This window comes from Anomaloglossus baeobatrachus, chromosome 9 (assembly GCF_048569485.1).
Source record: "Anomaloglossus baeobatrachus isolate aAnoBae1 chromosome 9, aAnoBae1.hap1, whole genome shotgun sequence".
NCBI classification, from domain to species: Eukaryota; Metazoa; Chordata; class Amphibia; order Anura; family Aromobatidae; genus Anomaloglossus; species Anomaloglossus baeobatrachus.
In genome coordinates, this window is record NC_134361.1 from 44392030 (window position 1) to 44408105 (window position 16076).

Consider the following 16076-nt stretch of genomic DNA (forward strand, 5'->3'; position numbering starts at 1 on the left):
GGGTCTCTTGTCACTACATTATGCTGCTCTCAGATGGGGGATCGAAAACCTGGTGACAGATTCCCTTTAACAGATGTCTCTTTTCTTTAGAAGTATTGCTCTCCTGTCTTACAACATCTTGTCTTGTTTGCTGGGGAGTGGTGCGCTCCTGAAGAGTGAAAGGTCGGACCAGTACCATGGTCACACCGCAGGTCCGAACTGAGCGCTCTCCCTGGCTGCAAGTAGTGGATGCTTTTCCTTTGCAGTATGGGAGAAACTAAAGGGGTCTGAAACGGGCCAGAGTGGGCGTTCGGGGCCAGAGTGGGCGTTCGGGGCCAGAGTGGGCGTTCGGGGCCAGAGTGGGCGTTCGGGGCCAGAGTGGGCGTTCGGGGCCAGAGTGGGCGTTCGGGGCCAGAGTGGGCGTTCGGGGCCAGAGTGGGCGTTCGGGGCCAGAGTCGGCGTTCGGGGCCAGAGTCGGCGTTCGGGGCCAGAGTCGGCGTTCGGGGCCAGAGTCGGCGTTCGGGGCCAGAGTCGGCGTTCGGGGCCAGAGTCGGCGTTCGGGGCCAGAGTCGGCGTTCGGGGCCAGAGTCGGCGTTCGGGGCCAGAGTCGGCGTTCGGGGCCAGAGTCGGCGTTCGGGGCCAACTTCAGAACAGTGCTCCTTGTCTAGGTAACCGGCCACTTTGAGACTGCAGGAAGGCCGATAACCTAGGCAATGAATTGTATGGAATAGAATTAAAAATACCTTATATCTTGAGAACAGAGGGTTTTTAATAAGAGGTAAATTTCAAAGTTACTTGTTGACACTACTGGAATGTAATTTTACCCATAAAAGAAGATGAGACCACTCCTTTCAGCTAAAGGTTGAAGCAGAAATATCACAGGCGAGATACAAAGACTGACATCAAACAAAAAGACTAAAAATTCTATATTTTACTACCTCGATTGCGTCGTACCTTATCGAGCAGTTCCTGGGTCTCATCGGTCAGCGGCTCGTGTGAGAACATGCACTCGTCCCCATTTACACAGTTGCCTGTAGTGTGATACAGCTTACAAGGGAAATCATGTGGGAAATGTTAAGGAGAATACACCACAGGCAGCCGACAATCCCACTCACCCAAATAATGACCGAGGACCATTCCTCCAACTATACCGTAGGAATGGCCCCTCATTCTATAGTTCAGTCTGAAGGGCATGAAAATACAACAGAGGCGGTGAGATCCGTACTGAGCATGCAGAGCGCCCAATCACGCCATAAGTGGTTTTTGTTAATTAGGAAAAAACATTTTAACCCCTTAGCAATCCAACAATTTTTCATTTTTGCCTGTTTTGTTTTTCTACCTCTGCTTCCAAGAGCCATAACTTTTTTTTGTTGACATAACCAGATGAAATCCTGTTTGAATGACGCCATTCAACTTACCAATATAACGGGCTAAAAAAATGAGAAGGGGGGGAAAAAAAAAAGTGACTCAGAGAGTTTCTCAGCAAAAGAGGCGAACTCTGTCCCTGCAGCCTGGACAGGGGGAGCAGGGGGGTCTACATGAGCCGAGGGGCCCACTAGTGTCCGAGGCTCCGGCTGAGCAAACGAAACAGGGGTCGAGCATTGCTCACAGTGAGGGTAGGTGGAACCCGCAGGTAACATAGCCCCACAAGAGGTACAGGCCGCAAAAAAACCCTGTGCCTTAGCAGCTTTGCTCCTTGTGGACGACATGCTGTTGTCTCCTAGGAGAGTGATCACTGAGGGTATATGGGAAAGGGGTAAACAGCCCGACCGAACAGATATATATATATATATATATATATACACGTATCTATTCCGACACCCTAGGGGGACCAGCACCGGGTGACCGGTGTGGCTTACCGACCGCTAACAAGCGGAGTGTGTCCTCCAGATTCCCTGCCTTAAATCCCCCGGAGCTGCAGAGCTGTTCCTGAGAATCCTCCACCGGCAGAATGCCAAAAAATGGCTGCCGGAGCTCTCAGGGGAGGAGTGGAGCCGTGGGCGGCGCCAGGAAAGTGCGGGAATCTGGGGTCCCCACAGTGATCAGTGAGGGGGGAGGAAAACATGCAGGATGCTCCAGCCCTCACATCCGACGTCAGGTCGGTAATCCCGCCCTTACCCCTGACAGGCAGGCCCGGGGGCGGGATTTTTGCGACTAGGCCGCGATGAAGCCGGGGACTAAATTTGAGACCGCGCCCGACAAGCAGGCACGGTCGGCGCGGAAGTCCACCGGCCTTCTCAATTCAGCAGCTCCCGCGGCTTCCGGGAAGAAGGTGCGCTCCCTGCACAGTCCCCAATGGGGACACAGAGTACCTTTGAGTTGCAGGGCCCGGTCCCTGAGGTTGAAGAGGCTCCGGTCCGGCAAGTTCCCACAGGGGCTGCGGAGGGAGCACGGTCCCAGTAAATGGATGACTGCTTAGGATCCCACTTCTCCCAGAGCCGCTAAGGGATGGTGAAGGAGACGGCATGTGGCTCCAGCCTCTGTACCCGCAATGGGTACTTCAACCTTAACAACACCGCCGACGTAGTGGGGTGAGAAGGGAACATGCCGGGGGCCCTCTTTTCTTCCAACCGACATAACTAAGTATGAGAATGCATGAGTGGATGTGTGCCTACTTCCACACAAAGCATAAAACTGAGGAGCCCGTGATGCACGGGAGGGTGTATAGGCAGAGGGGAGGGGTTACACTTTTTAAAGTGTAATACTTTGTGTGGCCTCCAGAGGCAGAAGCTATACACCCAATTGTCAAACAATTGTCTGGGTCTCCCAATGGAGCGACAAAGAAAAAAAAAATCACAAGTGCACGAAAATGGTGAATAGCAAAAAAAACCCTTCATATTGCCATTATTTTGGGGGTTTTGTTTTTCCAATGTTCACTGGGCGGTAAACATGATTCTCCAGGTCAGTACGATCACGACGATACCAAACTTGTATAGTTTTTATAGACTGGGCTGTACCTCGATGGGGACCCAGGCCTTCAGAAGACCCCTGGGATTCCATGGCAGCCCATCGGCACCCCGCAATTGTGTCACGTGAGGGTCAGTGGACTGCAGAGTGGAAGCCTTTTACATGCCAGTCACACTAGACAGTGGCACTTTAGAGGTTAAACTGATGAGATCGGCGCTCGAATGCAGGCCGTGTAATACAGCCAGCACCCGAGCTGTCCGCAGAGGAACAGATATATAGAACAAACGTAAGCAATAGCCATGTGGCATGTCCTCTCAGTAAAGGATATCGTGCATGTACGGACAGCTGTCTGCTCTTGCACAGTAACCCGTCATATAGAACTTGCAAAGTCCACGGCGTCTTGGTACTTCCACATCATGGCTGAAATTACACTGCTCCCTCTGCCGAAGACAAGAGAATGGCAATCAGGAAAAGAAAAGCTCAGCAGCATTTTGTTATATATAGAAAATCGTTACTTCTAGCTAAAAAACGAACCCATAGAGGTGGAAAGCAAACAGGCAATGATGCATCAGTTTTGTACATATATGACTTCCCTAAAGGGTACTTTACACACTGCGACATCGCTAGCGATCTCGTTAGCGATGTGAAATTCTAGATCGCAAGTGCGATCTTTCGAGATCGCACCTAGGTCATTTTACGCATGTGTGATCTCGAAAGATCGCAATTGCGATCTAGAATTTCACATCGCTAGCGATGTCGCAGTGTGTAAAGTACCCTTAAGGCTGCTTTCACACTACGCTTTTTTAACATGCGTCATGAATGTTTATTTGCTGTAAAAGTGGATCCTGTTTTTATAATGAAAAACGCATGTGTTATTTTGCAGGATCCCGCCACTTGAAGTTTATGGGCGGGCATTGAAGTCATGTGATCCGGAGTGAGGGGAACTGAACGTGATAGACTGGGAGCCGGCATCTGACAGCTGCAGACGCTGGTAACCAAGGTAAACATCGGGTAACTAAGCGAAGTGCTTTGCTTGGATACCCGATATTTACCTTGGTTACGAGCGTCCGTAGCTGCTAGGAGCAGGGCTGCCTGCTCCCTGCACACGTAACCAAGGTAAATATCGGGTAACTAAGCGAAGCGCTTTGCTTGGTTACCTGATATTTACCTTGGTTACTAGCATCCGCCGCTCTAAGGCAGGGGAGAGAGAGAGGAGAGAAAGGGAGGGGGAGAGAGGGAGGGGGAGAGAGGGACTGATCACCCCAGATTGGTTTCTGGGCATGCTCAGTAGAGCAAGCAGGATCCTGTCTATCAGCATGCCAGCGTTCACATGCGTTTGCGTGCAGTATAGTCAGGATCCAGTGAAAAACAGTATTTGGACGCAGCTCAAAAATGCTACAAATAGCGTTTTTGAAAAAAGTTAAAAAACTGCAAGTCGCTGGATCCTCACTATAACGCACGCAAACGCAGGTGAACGCATGTTGACGCAAGTCCATTGCAAATGCATTGAAATGAAAACACATTTGCACTGGATCCATTTATGCATTAAGAAGGGAATTTTGTTACTTACCGTAAATTCCTTTTCTTCTAGCTCTTATTGGGAGACCCAGACGATTGGGGTATAGCTACTGCCCTCCGGAGGCCACACAAAGCACTACACTGAAAAGTGCAAGGCCCCTCCCCCTCTGGCTATACCCCCCCGTGGTATCACGGGTTCTCCAGTTTTAGTGCCAAAGCAAGAAGGAGGAAGCCAATGAAGGGAATTTTGTTTACTTACCGTAAATTCCTTTTCTTCTAGCTCCAATTGGGAGACCCACAGTGGGTGTATAGCTACTGCCTCTGGAGGCCGCACAAAGAACTACACTTAAAAGTGTAAGGCCCCTCCCCTTCTGGCTATACACCCTCCCGTAGGAGTACAGATTCCTCAGTTTTAGTACCAAAGCAAGAAGGAGGAAAGCCAATAACAGTTTCAAAAACAAATTCAATCCGATAACTAGATCGGAGAACTTAAGAAACAACGTGAACAACATGTGCACCCGAAAGAACGAAACCCTAAAAACAGATAGGGCGGGTGCTGGGTCTCCCAATTGGAGCTAGAAGAAAAGGAATTTACGGTAAGTAAACAAAATTCCCTTCTTTTTCGCTCCTAATTGGGAGACCCAGACAGTGGGACGTCCAAAAGCAGTCCCTGGGTGGGTAAAAAGATACCACATGAACGGGCTGTCATACAGCCTCTTCCTACAGGTGGGCCACCGCCGCCTGAAGGACCTGTCTACCTAGGCTGGCGTCTGCCGAAGCGTAGGTATGCACTTGATAGTGTTTGGTAAACGTGTGCAGACTCGACCAGGTAGCCGCCTGGCACACTTGCTGAGCCGTAGCCTGATGCCTCAACGCCCAGGACGCACCAACGGCTCTGGTAGAATGGGCCTTCAGTCCAGATGGAATCTGAAGCCCAGCAGAACGGTATGTGTGAAGAATTGGTTCCTTGATCCACCGCGCCAGGGTGGATTTGGAAGCTTGCGATCCCTTATGCTGACCAGCGACTAGGACAAAGAGCGCATCCGAACGGCGTAGGGGCGCCGTGCGAGAAATGTAAATCCTGAGTGCTCTCACCAGGTCCAACAGATGTAAACCCTTTTCAAATTGGTGAACTGGATGCGGACACAAAGATGGCAAAGTGATATCCTGATTGAGATGAAAGGAAGAAACCACCTTGGGAGAAAACTCTGGAATTGGACGCAGTACCACCTTGTCTTGGTGAAATACCAGGAAGGGAGATTTGCAAGATAACGCCGCCAGCTCGGACACTCTTCGAAGAGACGTGACCGCTACAAGAAAAACTACCTTTTGTGAAAGCCGAGAAAGGGGAACCTCTTTCAAAGGCTCGAAAGGCGGCTTTTGAAGAGCAAGGAGAACCTTGTTCAGATCCCAGGGTTCCAATGGCCGTCTGTAAGGAGGAACGATATGACAAACTCCTTGGAGAAACGTGCGTACTTTAGAAAGCTGTGCCAAGCGCTTCTGAAAGAATACGGATAACGCGGAGACTTGACCCTTAAGCGAGCTAAGGGACAAACCTTTTTCCAACCCAGACTGCAGGAAGGAAAGAAAAATTGGCAATGCAAATGGCCAGGGAGAAAACCCTTGAGCCAAGCACCACGCTAAGAATATCTTCCACGTCCTGTGATAGATCTTAGCTGAGGATGGTTTTCTAGCCTGTCTCATTGTGGCAACAACTCCCTGAGATAAACCTGAGGCCGCTAGGATCCAGGACTCAATGGCCACACAGTCAGGTTCAGGGCCGCAGAATTCAGATGGAAAAACGGCCCTTGAGACAGCAGATCTGGACGGTCTGGTAGTGCCCACGGTTGGCCTACCGTGAGATGCCACAGATCCGGGTACCACGACCTTCTTGGCCAATTTGGAGCGACGAGTATGGCTCGCTGGCAGTCGGACTTGATTTTCCGGAGAACTCTGGGTAACAATGCTAGAGGTGGGAACACATAGGGGAGTCGGAATTGCGACCAATCCTGAACCAAGGCGTCTGCCGCCAGCGCTCGGTGATCGTGAGACCGTGCCATGAAAACTGGGACCTTGTTGTTGTGCCGTGACGCCATCAGATCGACGTCCGGCGACCCCCAGCGGCAACAGATCTGTTGAAACACGTCCGTGAAGGGACCATTCTCCTGCGTCCATGCCCTGGCGACTGAGAAAGTCTGCTTCCCAGTTTTCCACGCCTGGGATGTGAACTGCAGATATGGTGGACGCTCTGCTTTCCACCCACGTCAAAATCCGCTGGACTTCTTGAAAAGCTTGGCGACTGCGTGTTCCCCCTTGGTGGTTGATGTACGCCACCGCCGTGGAATTGTCCGACTGAATCCGAATCTGCTTGCCTTCCAGCCATTGTTGGAAGGCTCGCAGGGCAAGGTAGATTGCTCTGATTTCCAGAACATTGATCTGCAAGGTGGACTCTTCCTGAGTCCACGTCCCCTGAGCCCTGTGGTGGAGAAACACCGCTCCCCACCCTGATAGGCTCGCATCTGTCGTGACCACTGCCCAGGACGGGGGAAGGAACGACTTTCCCTGTGACAATGAGTTGGGGAGAAGCCACCAACGTAGAGAATCCTTGGCAGTCTGAGAGAGGGAGACAGTCCTGTCGAGGGACGTCGATTTCCCATCCCATTGGCGTAGAATGTCCCATTGTAGAGGGCGCAGATGAAACTGCGCGAACGGGACTGCCTCCATTGCTGCTACCATCTTTCCTAGGAAATGCATGAGGCGCCTCAGTGAGTGCGACTGGCTCTGAAGGAGAGATTGCACTCCGGTCCGTAGCGAGCACTGCTTGTCCAGTGGAAGCCTCACTATCGCTGATAGAGTATGAAACTCCATGCCAAGATAAGTCAGAGATTGGGTCGGGGTTAGATGAGACTTTGGAAAGTTGATAATCCACCCGAAAGTCTGGAGAGTGTCTAGCGCCACCTTCAGACTGTGTTGGCATGCTTCTTGAGAGGATGCCTTTATAAGCAGGTCGTCTAGGTACGGAATGACCGAGTGACCCTGCGAGTGCAGAACAGCTACTACTGCTGCCATGACTTTGGTGAAGACCCGGGGGGCTGTTGCCAGACCGAAGGGTAACGCTACGAACTGTAGGTGCTCGTCGTGTATGACGAAACGTAGGAAACGCTGATGCTCTGGTGCAATCGGCACGTGGAGATACGCATCTTTGATGTCTATTGATGCTAGAAAATCTCCCTGAGACATTGAGGCTATGACGGAGCGTAGGGATTCCATCCGGAACCTCCTGACTTTTACGTGTCTGTTGAGCAACTTCAGATCCAGGACGGGACGATACGATCCGTCCTTTTTTGGGACCACAAACAGATTGGAGTAAAAACCGTGACCCTGTTCCTGAAGAGGGACGGAGGTCACCACTCCTTCCGCCTTTAGAGCGGCCACCGCCTGCAACAGAGCATCGGCTCGGTCTGGTGGTGGAGAAGTTCTGAAGAAACGAGTTGGCGGACGAGAACCGAACTCTATCCTGTACCCGTGAGATAGAATATCTCTCACCCAACGGTCTTTGACATTTGCTAGCCAAATGTCGCCAAAGTGGGACAGCCTCCCACCGACCGCGGGTGTGGGCATCGGAGACCGCAAGTCAGGAGGACGTCGTTTTGGCAACGGTTCCTCCGGCTGGTCTTTTTGGGCGTGACTGAGACCTCCAAGAATTTGAACGTCTCTGGTCCTTTTGAGTCTTTTTTGACGAGGCGAATTGGGACCTGCCCTGTCCTCGAAAGGACCGATAACCAGACTGACCCCTCCTCTGTTGGGGCTTGTTTTGTCTGTGTTGCGGTAAGGAAGAGTCCTTACCCTTGGAGTGTTTGATGATTTCATCCAAACGCTCTCCAAACAATCGGTCACGAGAAAAAGGCAAATTGGTTAAGCACTTCTTGGAATGAGAATCTGCTTTCCAATGTCTCAACCACAGAGCCCTACGCAAAACAACTGAGTTGGCTGACGCCACTGCCGTGCGGCTTGTAGCGTCAAGAACAGCATTAATCGCGTACGACGCGAATGCCGCCATTTGCGAGGTCAATGGTGCTACCTGCGGGGCAAATGCACGTGTGACAGAGTCGACTCGCGCAAGCCCGGCCGTGATAGCTTGGAGTGCCCATACGGCCGCAAAAGAAGGCGCTAATGACGCTCCAATCGCTTCATAGATGGATTTCAGCCAGAGCTCCATCTGCCTGTCAGTGGCATCTTTAAGTGCCGCTCCATCTTCAACAGCAACCAAGGATCTGGCTGCAAGCCTGGAAATTGGAGGATCCACTTTTGGACACTGGGTCCAACCCTTGACCACTTCAGAGGGAAAAGGGTAGCGTGTATCTTTAAGTCGTTTAGGAAAACGCCTTTCAGGATAAGCGTGGGGTTTCTGGATTGCGTCTCTGAAGTCAGCGTGGTCCAGAAAAGTGCTTAATGTACGCTTAGGGTATCTGAAATGGATTCTCTCGTGCTGCGAAGCTGACTCCTCTACAGGAGGAGCTGGTGGGGAAATATTCAACATCTTATTGATGTTAAATATAAGATCATTAACTATTGCGTCACCATCTGGTGTATCTAGATTGAGAGCGGTCCCAGGATCAGAATCCTGATCAGTTAAGTCCGCCTCATCACCCATAGATTCATCCCGCTGGGATCCAGACCATTGAGATGAATGTGAAGGCCCGTCATAACGAGCCCGCTTAGGCTGCCCGGGGCCATCGTCCGAGTCAGAGTCTTCACCCTGAGGTGTAGATGCCCGTCCCGGAGCTAGGAGCTGAGGGGGATCAGGGGGCAATACATGCACAGTGTCCGTGGTCTGAAGTACAGGCCTAGCTCGCAATGTGTCAAGAATTTGTGACATAGTGAGAGACATTCTGTCAGCAAAAGCTGCAAACTCAGTTCCTGTCACCTGGACAGCATTCACAGGTGGTACACCCTGGGACACGTCCAGCAGAGGTCCCGACTGTGCAAGCGCCGCAGGGGCCGAGCACTGCACACAATGGGGGTCCGTGGAGCCTGCCGGTAGAAAAGTCCCACATGCGGTGCAGGAAGCATACAATGTCTGTGCCTTGGCACCCTTGCGTTTTACGGGCGACATGCTGCTGGCTCTCTGCATGTGAGAGAGTCTATAGCCAAAGGGCGACCAGCGCTATGTAATACCAAGTATTTGTAGCAACAAAATACTAAGAATACTACGAGCACAAGAGGGGGTGAGCCCTGAGGGCTGCTTACCGCCCGCTGAACAGCGGGTAAGAGGCTGCTGAATGCCTTGTCTGGGTCTCCCCGGCTCCCCTCTGCAGCTCAGCGTGTCTGTAAGAATGGCTGCCGGCTACTGTGGAGAGGGGCGGTCCGTGGGAGTTCCCAAACAAAAGTGCGGGAACAGTGTCCCCTCTGTGCTGACTGTGAGGGCTGGAGTATGTAAAAACGACTCCAGCCCTCAGCGCTGATGCCCTGGCCAGCGTCCCGCCCCTCTCCTGACTGGCAGGTCTGTGGGCGGGAACGAACGCAAGCAGGCCGCAAAAGCCGGGGACTCGAGTTATCAGCGCGGCCGCCGTAAAAGCGCGGGCCGCGCTGAAGTCCCCGGCGCACCGCAAGTGCCAGCCGCGCCGCTGTTCGAGCGGCCGGCGCGACCGAGTTCTGGACGTGGGCAGCGTCCCGCCCCTCTCCTGACTGGCAGGTGTGGGGGCGGGAAACTGGCAGGTGTGGGGGCGGGAACGAAAGGAAGCAGGCCGCAAAAGCCGGGGACTGTAGTTATCAGCGCGGCCGCCGTAAAAGCGCAGGCCGCGCTGAAGTCCCCGGCGCACTACAAGTGCCAGCCGCGCCGCAGTCCCAGCGGCCGGCGCGTCCTATTCCCATAAATGTGCCTGCTTCAGCAAAGCTGAATGAGGCCATGGCACAGGCGCCGCAGCGCTGATGTCCCCCGGCGCACTACAACACCCAGCATGCTGCGGTGTGAGCGCCAGATACACGGGGACACAGAGTACCTTGAGGATGCAGGGCCATGTCCCTGATGTACTCCGCTCCATCCAGCATCTTCTCCAGGGGCTGTAGATGGAGCACGGTCTCTGTGCCTGGAGACCGGTAAATCCCACTTCACCCAGAGCCCTGTAAAAAGGGATGGGGAAGGAATCAGCATGTGGGCTCCTGCCGCCGTACCCGCAATGGGTACCTCAACCTTACAAACACCTCCGACATAAGTGGGGTGAGAAGGGAGCATGCTGGGGACACTATATGTGTCCTCTTTTCTTCCATCCGACATAGTCAGCAGCTGCTGCTGACTAAAAACAATGGAGCTATGCGTGCGTGTCTGACCTCCTTGCGCACAAAGCTAAAACTGAGGAATCTGTACTCCTACGGGAGGGTGTATAGCCAGAAGGGGAGGGGCCTTACACTTTTAAGTGTAGTTCTTTGTGCGGCCTCCAGAGGCAGTAGCTATACACCCACTGTCTGGGTCTCCCAATTAGGAGCGAAAAAGAAAACTGGTTTAAACAAATTAACTCCGAATAACGTCGGAGAACTGAAAAACCGTTCAACATGAACAACATGTGTACCCGCAAACAACCAAGAAATCCCGAAGGACAACAGGGCGGGTGCTGGGTCTCCCAATAAGAGCTAGAAGAAAAGGAATTTACGGTAAGTAACAAAATTCCCTTCTTCTTCAGCGCTCTATTGGGAGACCCAGACGATTGGGACGTCCAAAAGCTGTCCCTGGGTGGGTAAAGAGATACCTCATGTTAGAGCTGCAAAAACAGCCCTCCCCTACGGGGATGTCACTGCCGCCTGCAGGACTCTTCTACCTAAGCTGGCATCCGCCGAAGCATAGGTATGCACCTGATAATGTTTGGTGAAAGTGTGCAGACTCGACCAGGTAGCTGCCTGGCACACCTGTTGAGCCGAAGCCTGGTGTCGTAGCGCCCAGGACGCACTCACGGCTCTGGTTGAATGGGCTTTCAGCCCTGAAAGAACCGGAAGCCCTGCAAAACGGTAGGCTTCCAGAATTGGTTCTTTGATCCATCGAGCCAGGGTGGCTTTAGAAGCCTGCAACCTCTTGCGCGTACCAGCGACAAGGGCATCGGAACGGCGTACGGGCGCCGTGCGGGAAATGTAGATTCTGAGTGCTCTCACCAGATCTAGCAAACGTAAATCATTCTCATACCGGTGAACCGGATGAGTGCAAAAGGACGGTAAGGAGATATCCTGATTAAGATGAAACGAGGATACTACCTTAGGGAGAAACTCCGGAATGATGCGCAGCACTACCTTGTCCTGGTGAAACACCAGGAAGGGAGCCTTGGATGACAGAGCTGCCAGCTCAGACACTCGCCGAAGCGATGTGATCGCAACGAGAAACGCCACCTTCTGTGACAGGCGAGAAAAGGAAACTTCCTTCAGAGGCTCGAAAGGCGGCTTCTGGAGAGCAACTAGAACCCTGTTCAGATCCCATGGATCCAACGGCCGCTTGTACGGGAGTACGATATGACAAACCCCCTGCGGGAACGTGCGCACCTTAGAAAGACGTGCTAGACGCTTCTGAAAAAACACGGATAGTGCTGAGACTTGCCCTTTGAGGGAGTCTAGCGACAAGCCCTTTTCTAACTCCTATTGTAGGAAGGAAAGAAAGATAGGCAATGCAAATGGCCAGGGAGACACCCCCTGAGTAGAGCACCAGATTAAGAAAATCTTCCACGTTCTGTGGTAGATCTTAGCAGACGTGGGCTTCCTAGCCTGTCTCATGGTGGCAACGACCCCTTGGGATAATCCTGAAGACGCTAGGATCCAGGACACACAAGCCACACAGTCAGGTTCAGGGCCGCAGAATTCCGATGGAGAAAAACGGCCATTGAGACAGTAAGTCTGGTCGGTCTGGTAGTGACCCCGGTCGGCCGACCGTGAGATGCCACAGATCCGGGTACCACGATCTCCTCGGCCAGTCTGGTGCGACGAGTATGACGCGGCTGCAATCGGATCTGATTTTTGCGCAGTACTCTGGGCAAGAGTGCCAGAGGTGGAAACACATATGTGAGCCGGAACTGCGACCAATCTTGCACTAAGGCGTCTGCCGCCAGAGCTCTGTGATCGCGCGATCGTGCCATAAATGCCGGGACCTTGTTGGTGTGCCGAGACGCCATTAGGTCGACGTCCGGCCCCCCCCCAGCGGCAACAGATTTCCTGAAACACGTCCGGGTGAAGGGACCATTCCCCCGCGTCCATGCCCTGGCGACTGAGGAAGTCTGCTTCCCAGTTTTCTACGCCCGGGATGTGAACTGCGGATATGGTGGATGCTGTGTCCTCCACCCACATGAGGATTCGCCGGACTTCCTGGAAGGCTGCTGACTGCGTGTCCCTCCTTGGTGGTTGATGTATGCCACCGCTGTGGAGATGTCCGACTGGATTCGGATCTGCTCCCTTCTAGCCACTTTTGGAAAGCTAATAGGGTAAGATACCCTGCCCCGATTTCCAGCACATCGAACTGAAGGGTGGACTCCTGCTGAGTCCACGTCCCCTGAGCCATGTGGCGGAGACAAACTGCTCCCCACCCTGACAGACTCGTATCTGTCGTGACCACTGCCCAGGATGGGGGCTATGGCAATGAGGTGGGAATAAGCCACTATTGCAGAGAGTCCTCGGCCGTCAGGGAAAGGGAGACTTCCCGTCCAGGGAGGTTGACAGCCCATCCCATTGGCGGAGAATGTCCCATTGCCGTTGGTGCAGATGAAACTGCGCAAAGAGAACTGCCTCGATGGCTGCCACCATCTTCCTTAGGAAGTGCATGAGGCGCCTTAAGGGGTGCGACTGGCCTTGAAGGAGAGACTGCACCTCTGTCCGCAGTGAACGCTGCTGGTTCAGCGGAAGCTTCACTATGGCTGATAGAGTATGAAACTCCATGCCGAGATACGTTAGTGATTGAGTCGGAGACAGATTTGACCTTGCCAAATTGATGATCCACTCGAAAGTCTGGAGAGTCTCCAGCGTAACATTCAGGCTGCGTTGGCATGCCTCGAGGGAGGTTGCTTTGACGAGTAGATCGTCCAAGTACGGAATCACCTGGTGTCCGTGAGAGTGCAAGACTGCTACCACTGCTGCCATGACCTTGGTGCCCACCCGTGGGGCTGTCGCCAGACTGAATGGCAGAGCTACGAACAGAAGATGTTCGTCTCCTATCACAAAACGTAGAAAACGTTGGTGCTCCGTAGCAATTGGCACGTGGAGATAGGCATCTTTGATGTCTGTTGAGGCAAGGAAGTCTCCTCGAGACATTGAGGCAATGACGGATCGGAGGGATCCCATCCGGAACCGCCTGGCGTTCGCATGCTCGTTGAGCAGTTTCAGAACCAGAACAGGACGGAAGGAACCGTCCATTTTTGGAGCCACAAAGAGATTGGAGTACAAACCCTCGCCCTCGTTCCTGAGGGGGGACAGGGATCACCACTCCTTCTGCTCTTAGAGCGTCCACCGCCTGCAGCAGGGCATCTGCTCGGTGGAGAGGTGGGGCCGTTCTGAAGAATGGAGTCGGAGGACGAGAACAGAACACTGTCCTGTGCACGTGAGCACAATGTCCGTCACCCACCAGTCAGTGACCTGTGGCAGCTAAATGTCGCCAAAGGCGGGGGAGTCTGCCATCAACCGCGGATGCGGAGAGAGAGAGAGAGAGCTGAGAGTCCTGAGGAGACCGCCTTGGTAGCGGTTCCTCCGACTGCCTTCCTTGGGCGAGATTGAGCCCGGCCGGAATCTGAGCCCGTCTGAGGTTTTGTAGCCCTTTTGCACGAGGACAATTGGGACCTGCCGGAGCTTGGGAAGGACCGAAACCTCGACTGTACTTTTAGGACAGTATTAACAGGGTAAGTCGCAGTGCAGACATTGCGGGGTTACGGACGCCTCTGCGGTACAGATGTCCCTGCTCAAGGTCAGCTGCGCAAGAACAGCAGAAAAGGTTAGGTTGCCAATACGGCTGTGGATGCCGGAGCAACCGACACGCCGATAGCCTCCTAGACAGATTTCAACCAGAGTCCATCTGTCTGTGAATGGCATCTAGAAGTGAAGCCCCATCTCCATGCAACTATGGCTCTTATGCAAGCCTGGAGATTGGAGAATCCACCTTTGGACCCTGGGTCCAGCGCTGACCACGTCAGGGGAAAAAAGGGATAACGTGTATCCTAAAAACGTTTGGAGAAGACGCTTATCTGGTAAGCGTGGTGTTCCTGGACTGCTTCTCTGAAGTCAGCGTGGCCAGAAAAATACTCAATATCTGCGTGAGACACTGAAAAGGAACTTCTCCTGTTCGTCTCCTATCTCCACTGGGGGAGCTGAGGGAGAAAGATCCAACCTTCCATTGATGGACGGTATAGGATCATTCCGTATGGCGTTACCACCCGGTGTATCCGGATTGAGAGCGATGTCAGTATCAAAGCCCTGAAGAGCTGCCTTTTGGTCAAGTAGATTGCCCATGGGTGCAAGTCTCTATATTATGACTACTCCGTCCCTGTCCATGGACAGGGTTGACAGGAGGTTTCTTTGGCCACAACTAGTAGAGCCCCGGCAGACGAAGTGCTAGAGACCCCGGCAGACGACGTGCTACAGGGGAGCATGCACACAATGGGACGGTGTCATGAACAGCATCCCATGTAGTAAAAACAGCACTGAAATCTGTGTTGCTTTTTTGCCGCTGCCGACTAGCTATCTAGAAGTATATAGCCAAGATTGGTGACCGTACATTGCAATGTATAGCATACAGGCATAAAGTACAAATGACCACTGCAGCACAAGCAATACAAGCAGCATAGAAGCCTGTGCCCTGGCACCCCTGCTCTTCTGCTGCTGTATACTAGTCATCTAGGGGAATATAGCCCAGAAGAGTGACCCTACAGTGCAATGTATAGCATACAAGCACAAGTACAAATGAACACTGCAGCACATGCAATCCAAGCAGCATAGAAGCCTGTGCCCTGGCACCTCTGCTCTTCTGCTGCTGTAGACTGGTCATCTAGGGGAATATAGCCCAGAAGAGTGACCATACAGTGCAATGTATAGCATACAAGCACAAGTACAAATGCACACTGCAGCCCATGCAATACAAGCAGCATAGAAAAAAACCTGTGCCCCAGCACCTTTGGTTTTCTGCTGCTGTAGTCTAGCCATTCCAGAAGAATATAGCTAAGACTAGCGACTGTACAGTGCAGTGTATAGCATATCAGCATAAACACAAATGAACACCTCAGTCGTGCAAAACAAGCAGCCTAGAAAGCCTGTGCCTTAGCACACCTGCTTTCCTGCTGCTGATGTGTCGCTCCCCAAGCGGGCATATAGCGACCTATGTAGTTAAAAACAACACATGTATACACTGCAGTTATATCGTGGTCAGCACTATGTGTGCCTCTTACCGCCCGCCTATAAGCGGGTGTATGATCGCCACCGTCCTGCCTTGGAGCCGAAAGTCCGAGCTCTGCAGTAATGGCTGCCGGCTTCTTCCCCAGCTCGTGTGAGTAGGGGCGGGCCGTGGGCGTGCCCCCAAGGCAGAGCGGGAATCCGGCGTCCGACAGTGTGCAGTGAGAGGGCTGGAGCATGTAAATAAGGCTCCAGCCCTCGGCGCTGCTGATTGCTCAGCGCCTGTCCCCTTCCCTGAGTGACAGGGAGGGGGCGGGAACGAAGCGGCCCTA

General features: G+C 52.9%; 1 protein-coding gene across 3 annotated transcripts in view; it reads right to left on the reverse strand.

Annotated features, from left to right (window-relative positions):
• ZC3H4 (zinc finger CCCH-type containing 4) overlaps nt 1–16076 on the reverse strand; it is a 73498-nt gene that overhangs the window by 22624 nt on the left and 34798 nt on the right. For all 3 annotated transcript variants that reach the window (XM_075323667.1, XM_075323666.1, XM_075323668.1), the window contains exons 9-10: nt 3213–3326; nt 934–1041 (exon numbers count right to left, since the gene is read on the reverse strand). In XM_075323667.1, the coding sequence (XP_075179782.1) occupies nt 934–1041; nt 3213–3326 (222 nt within the window). The remainder of the gene's footprint in view (nt 1–933; nt 1042–3212; nt 3327–16076) is intronic.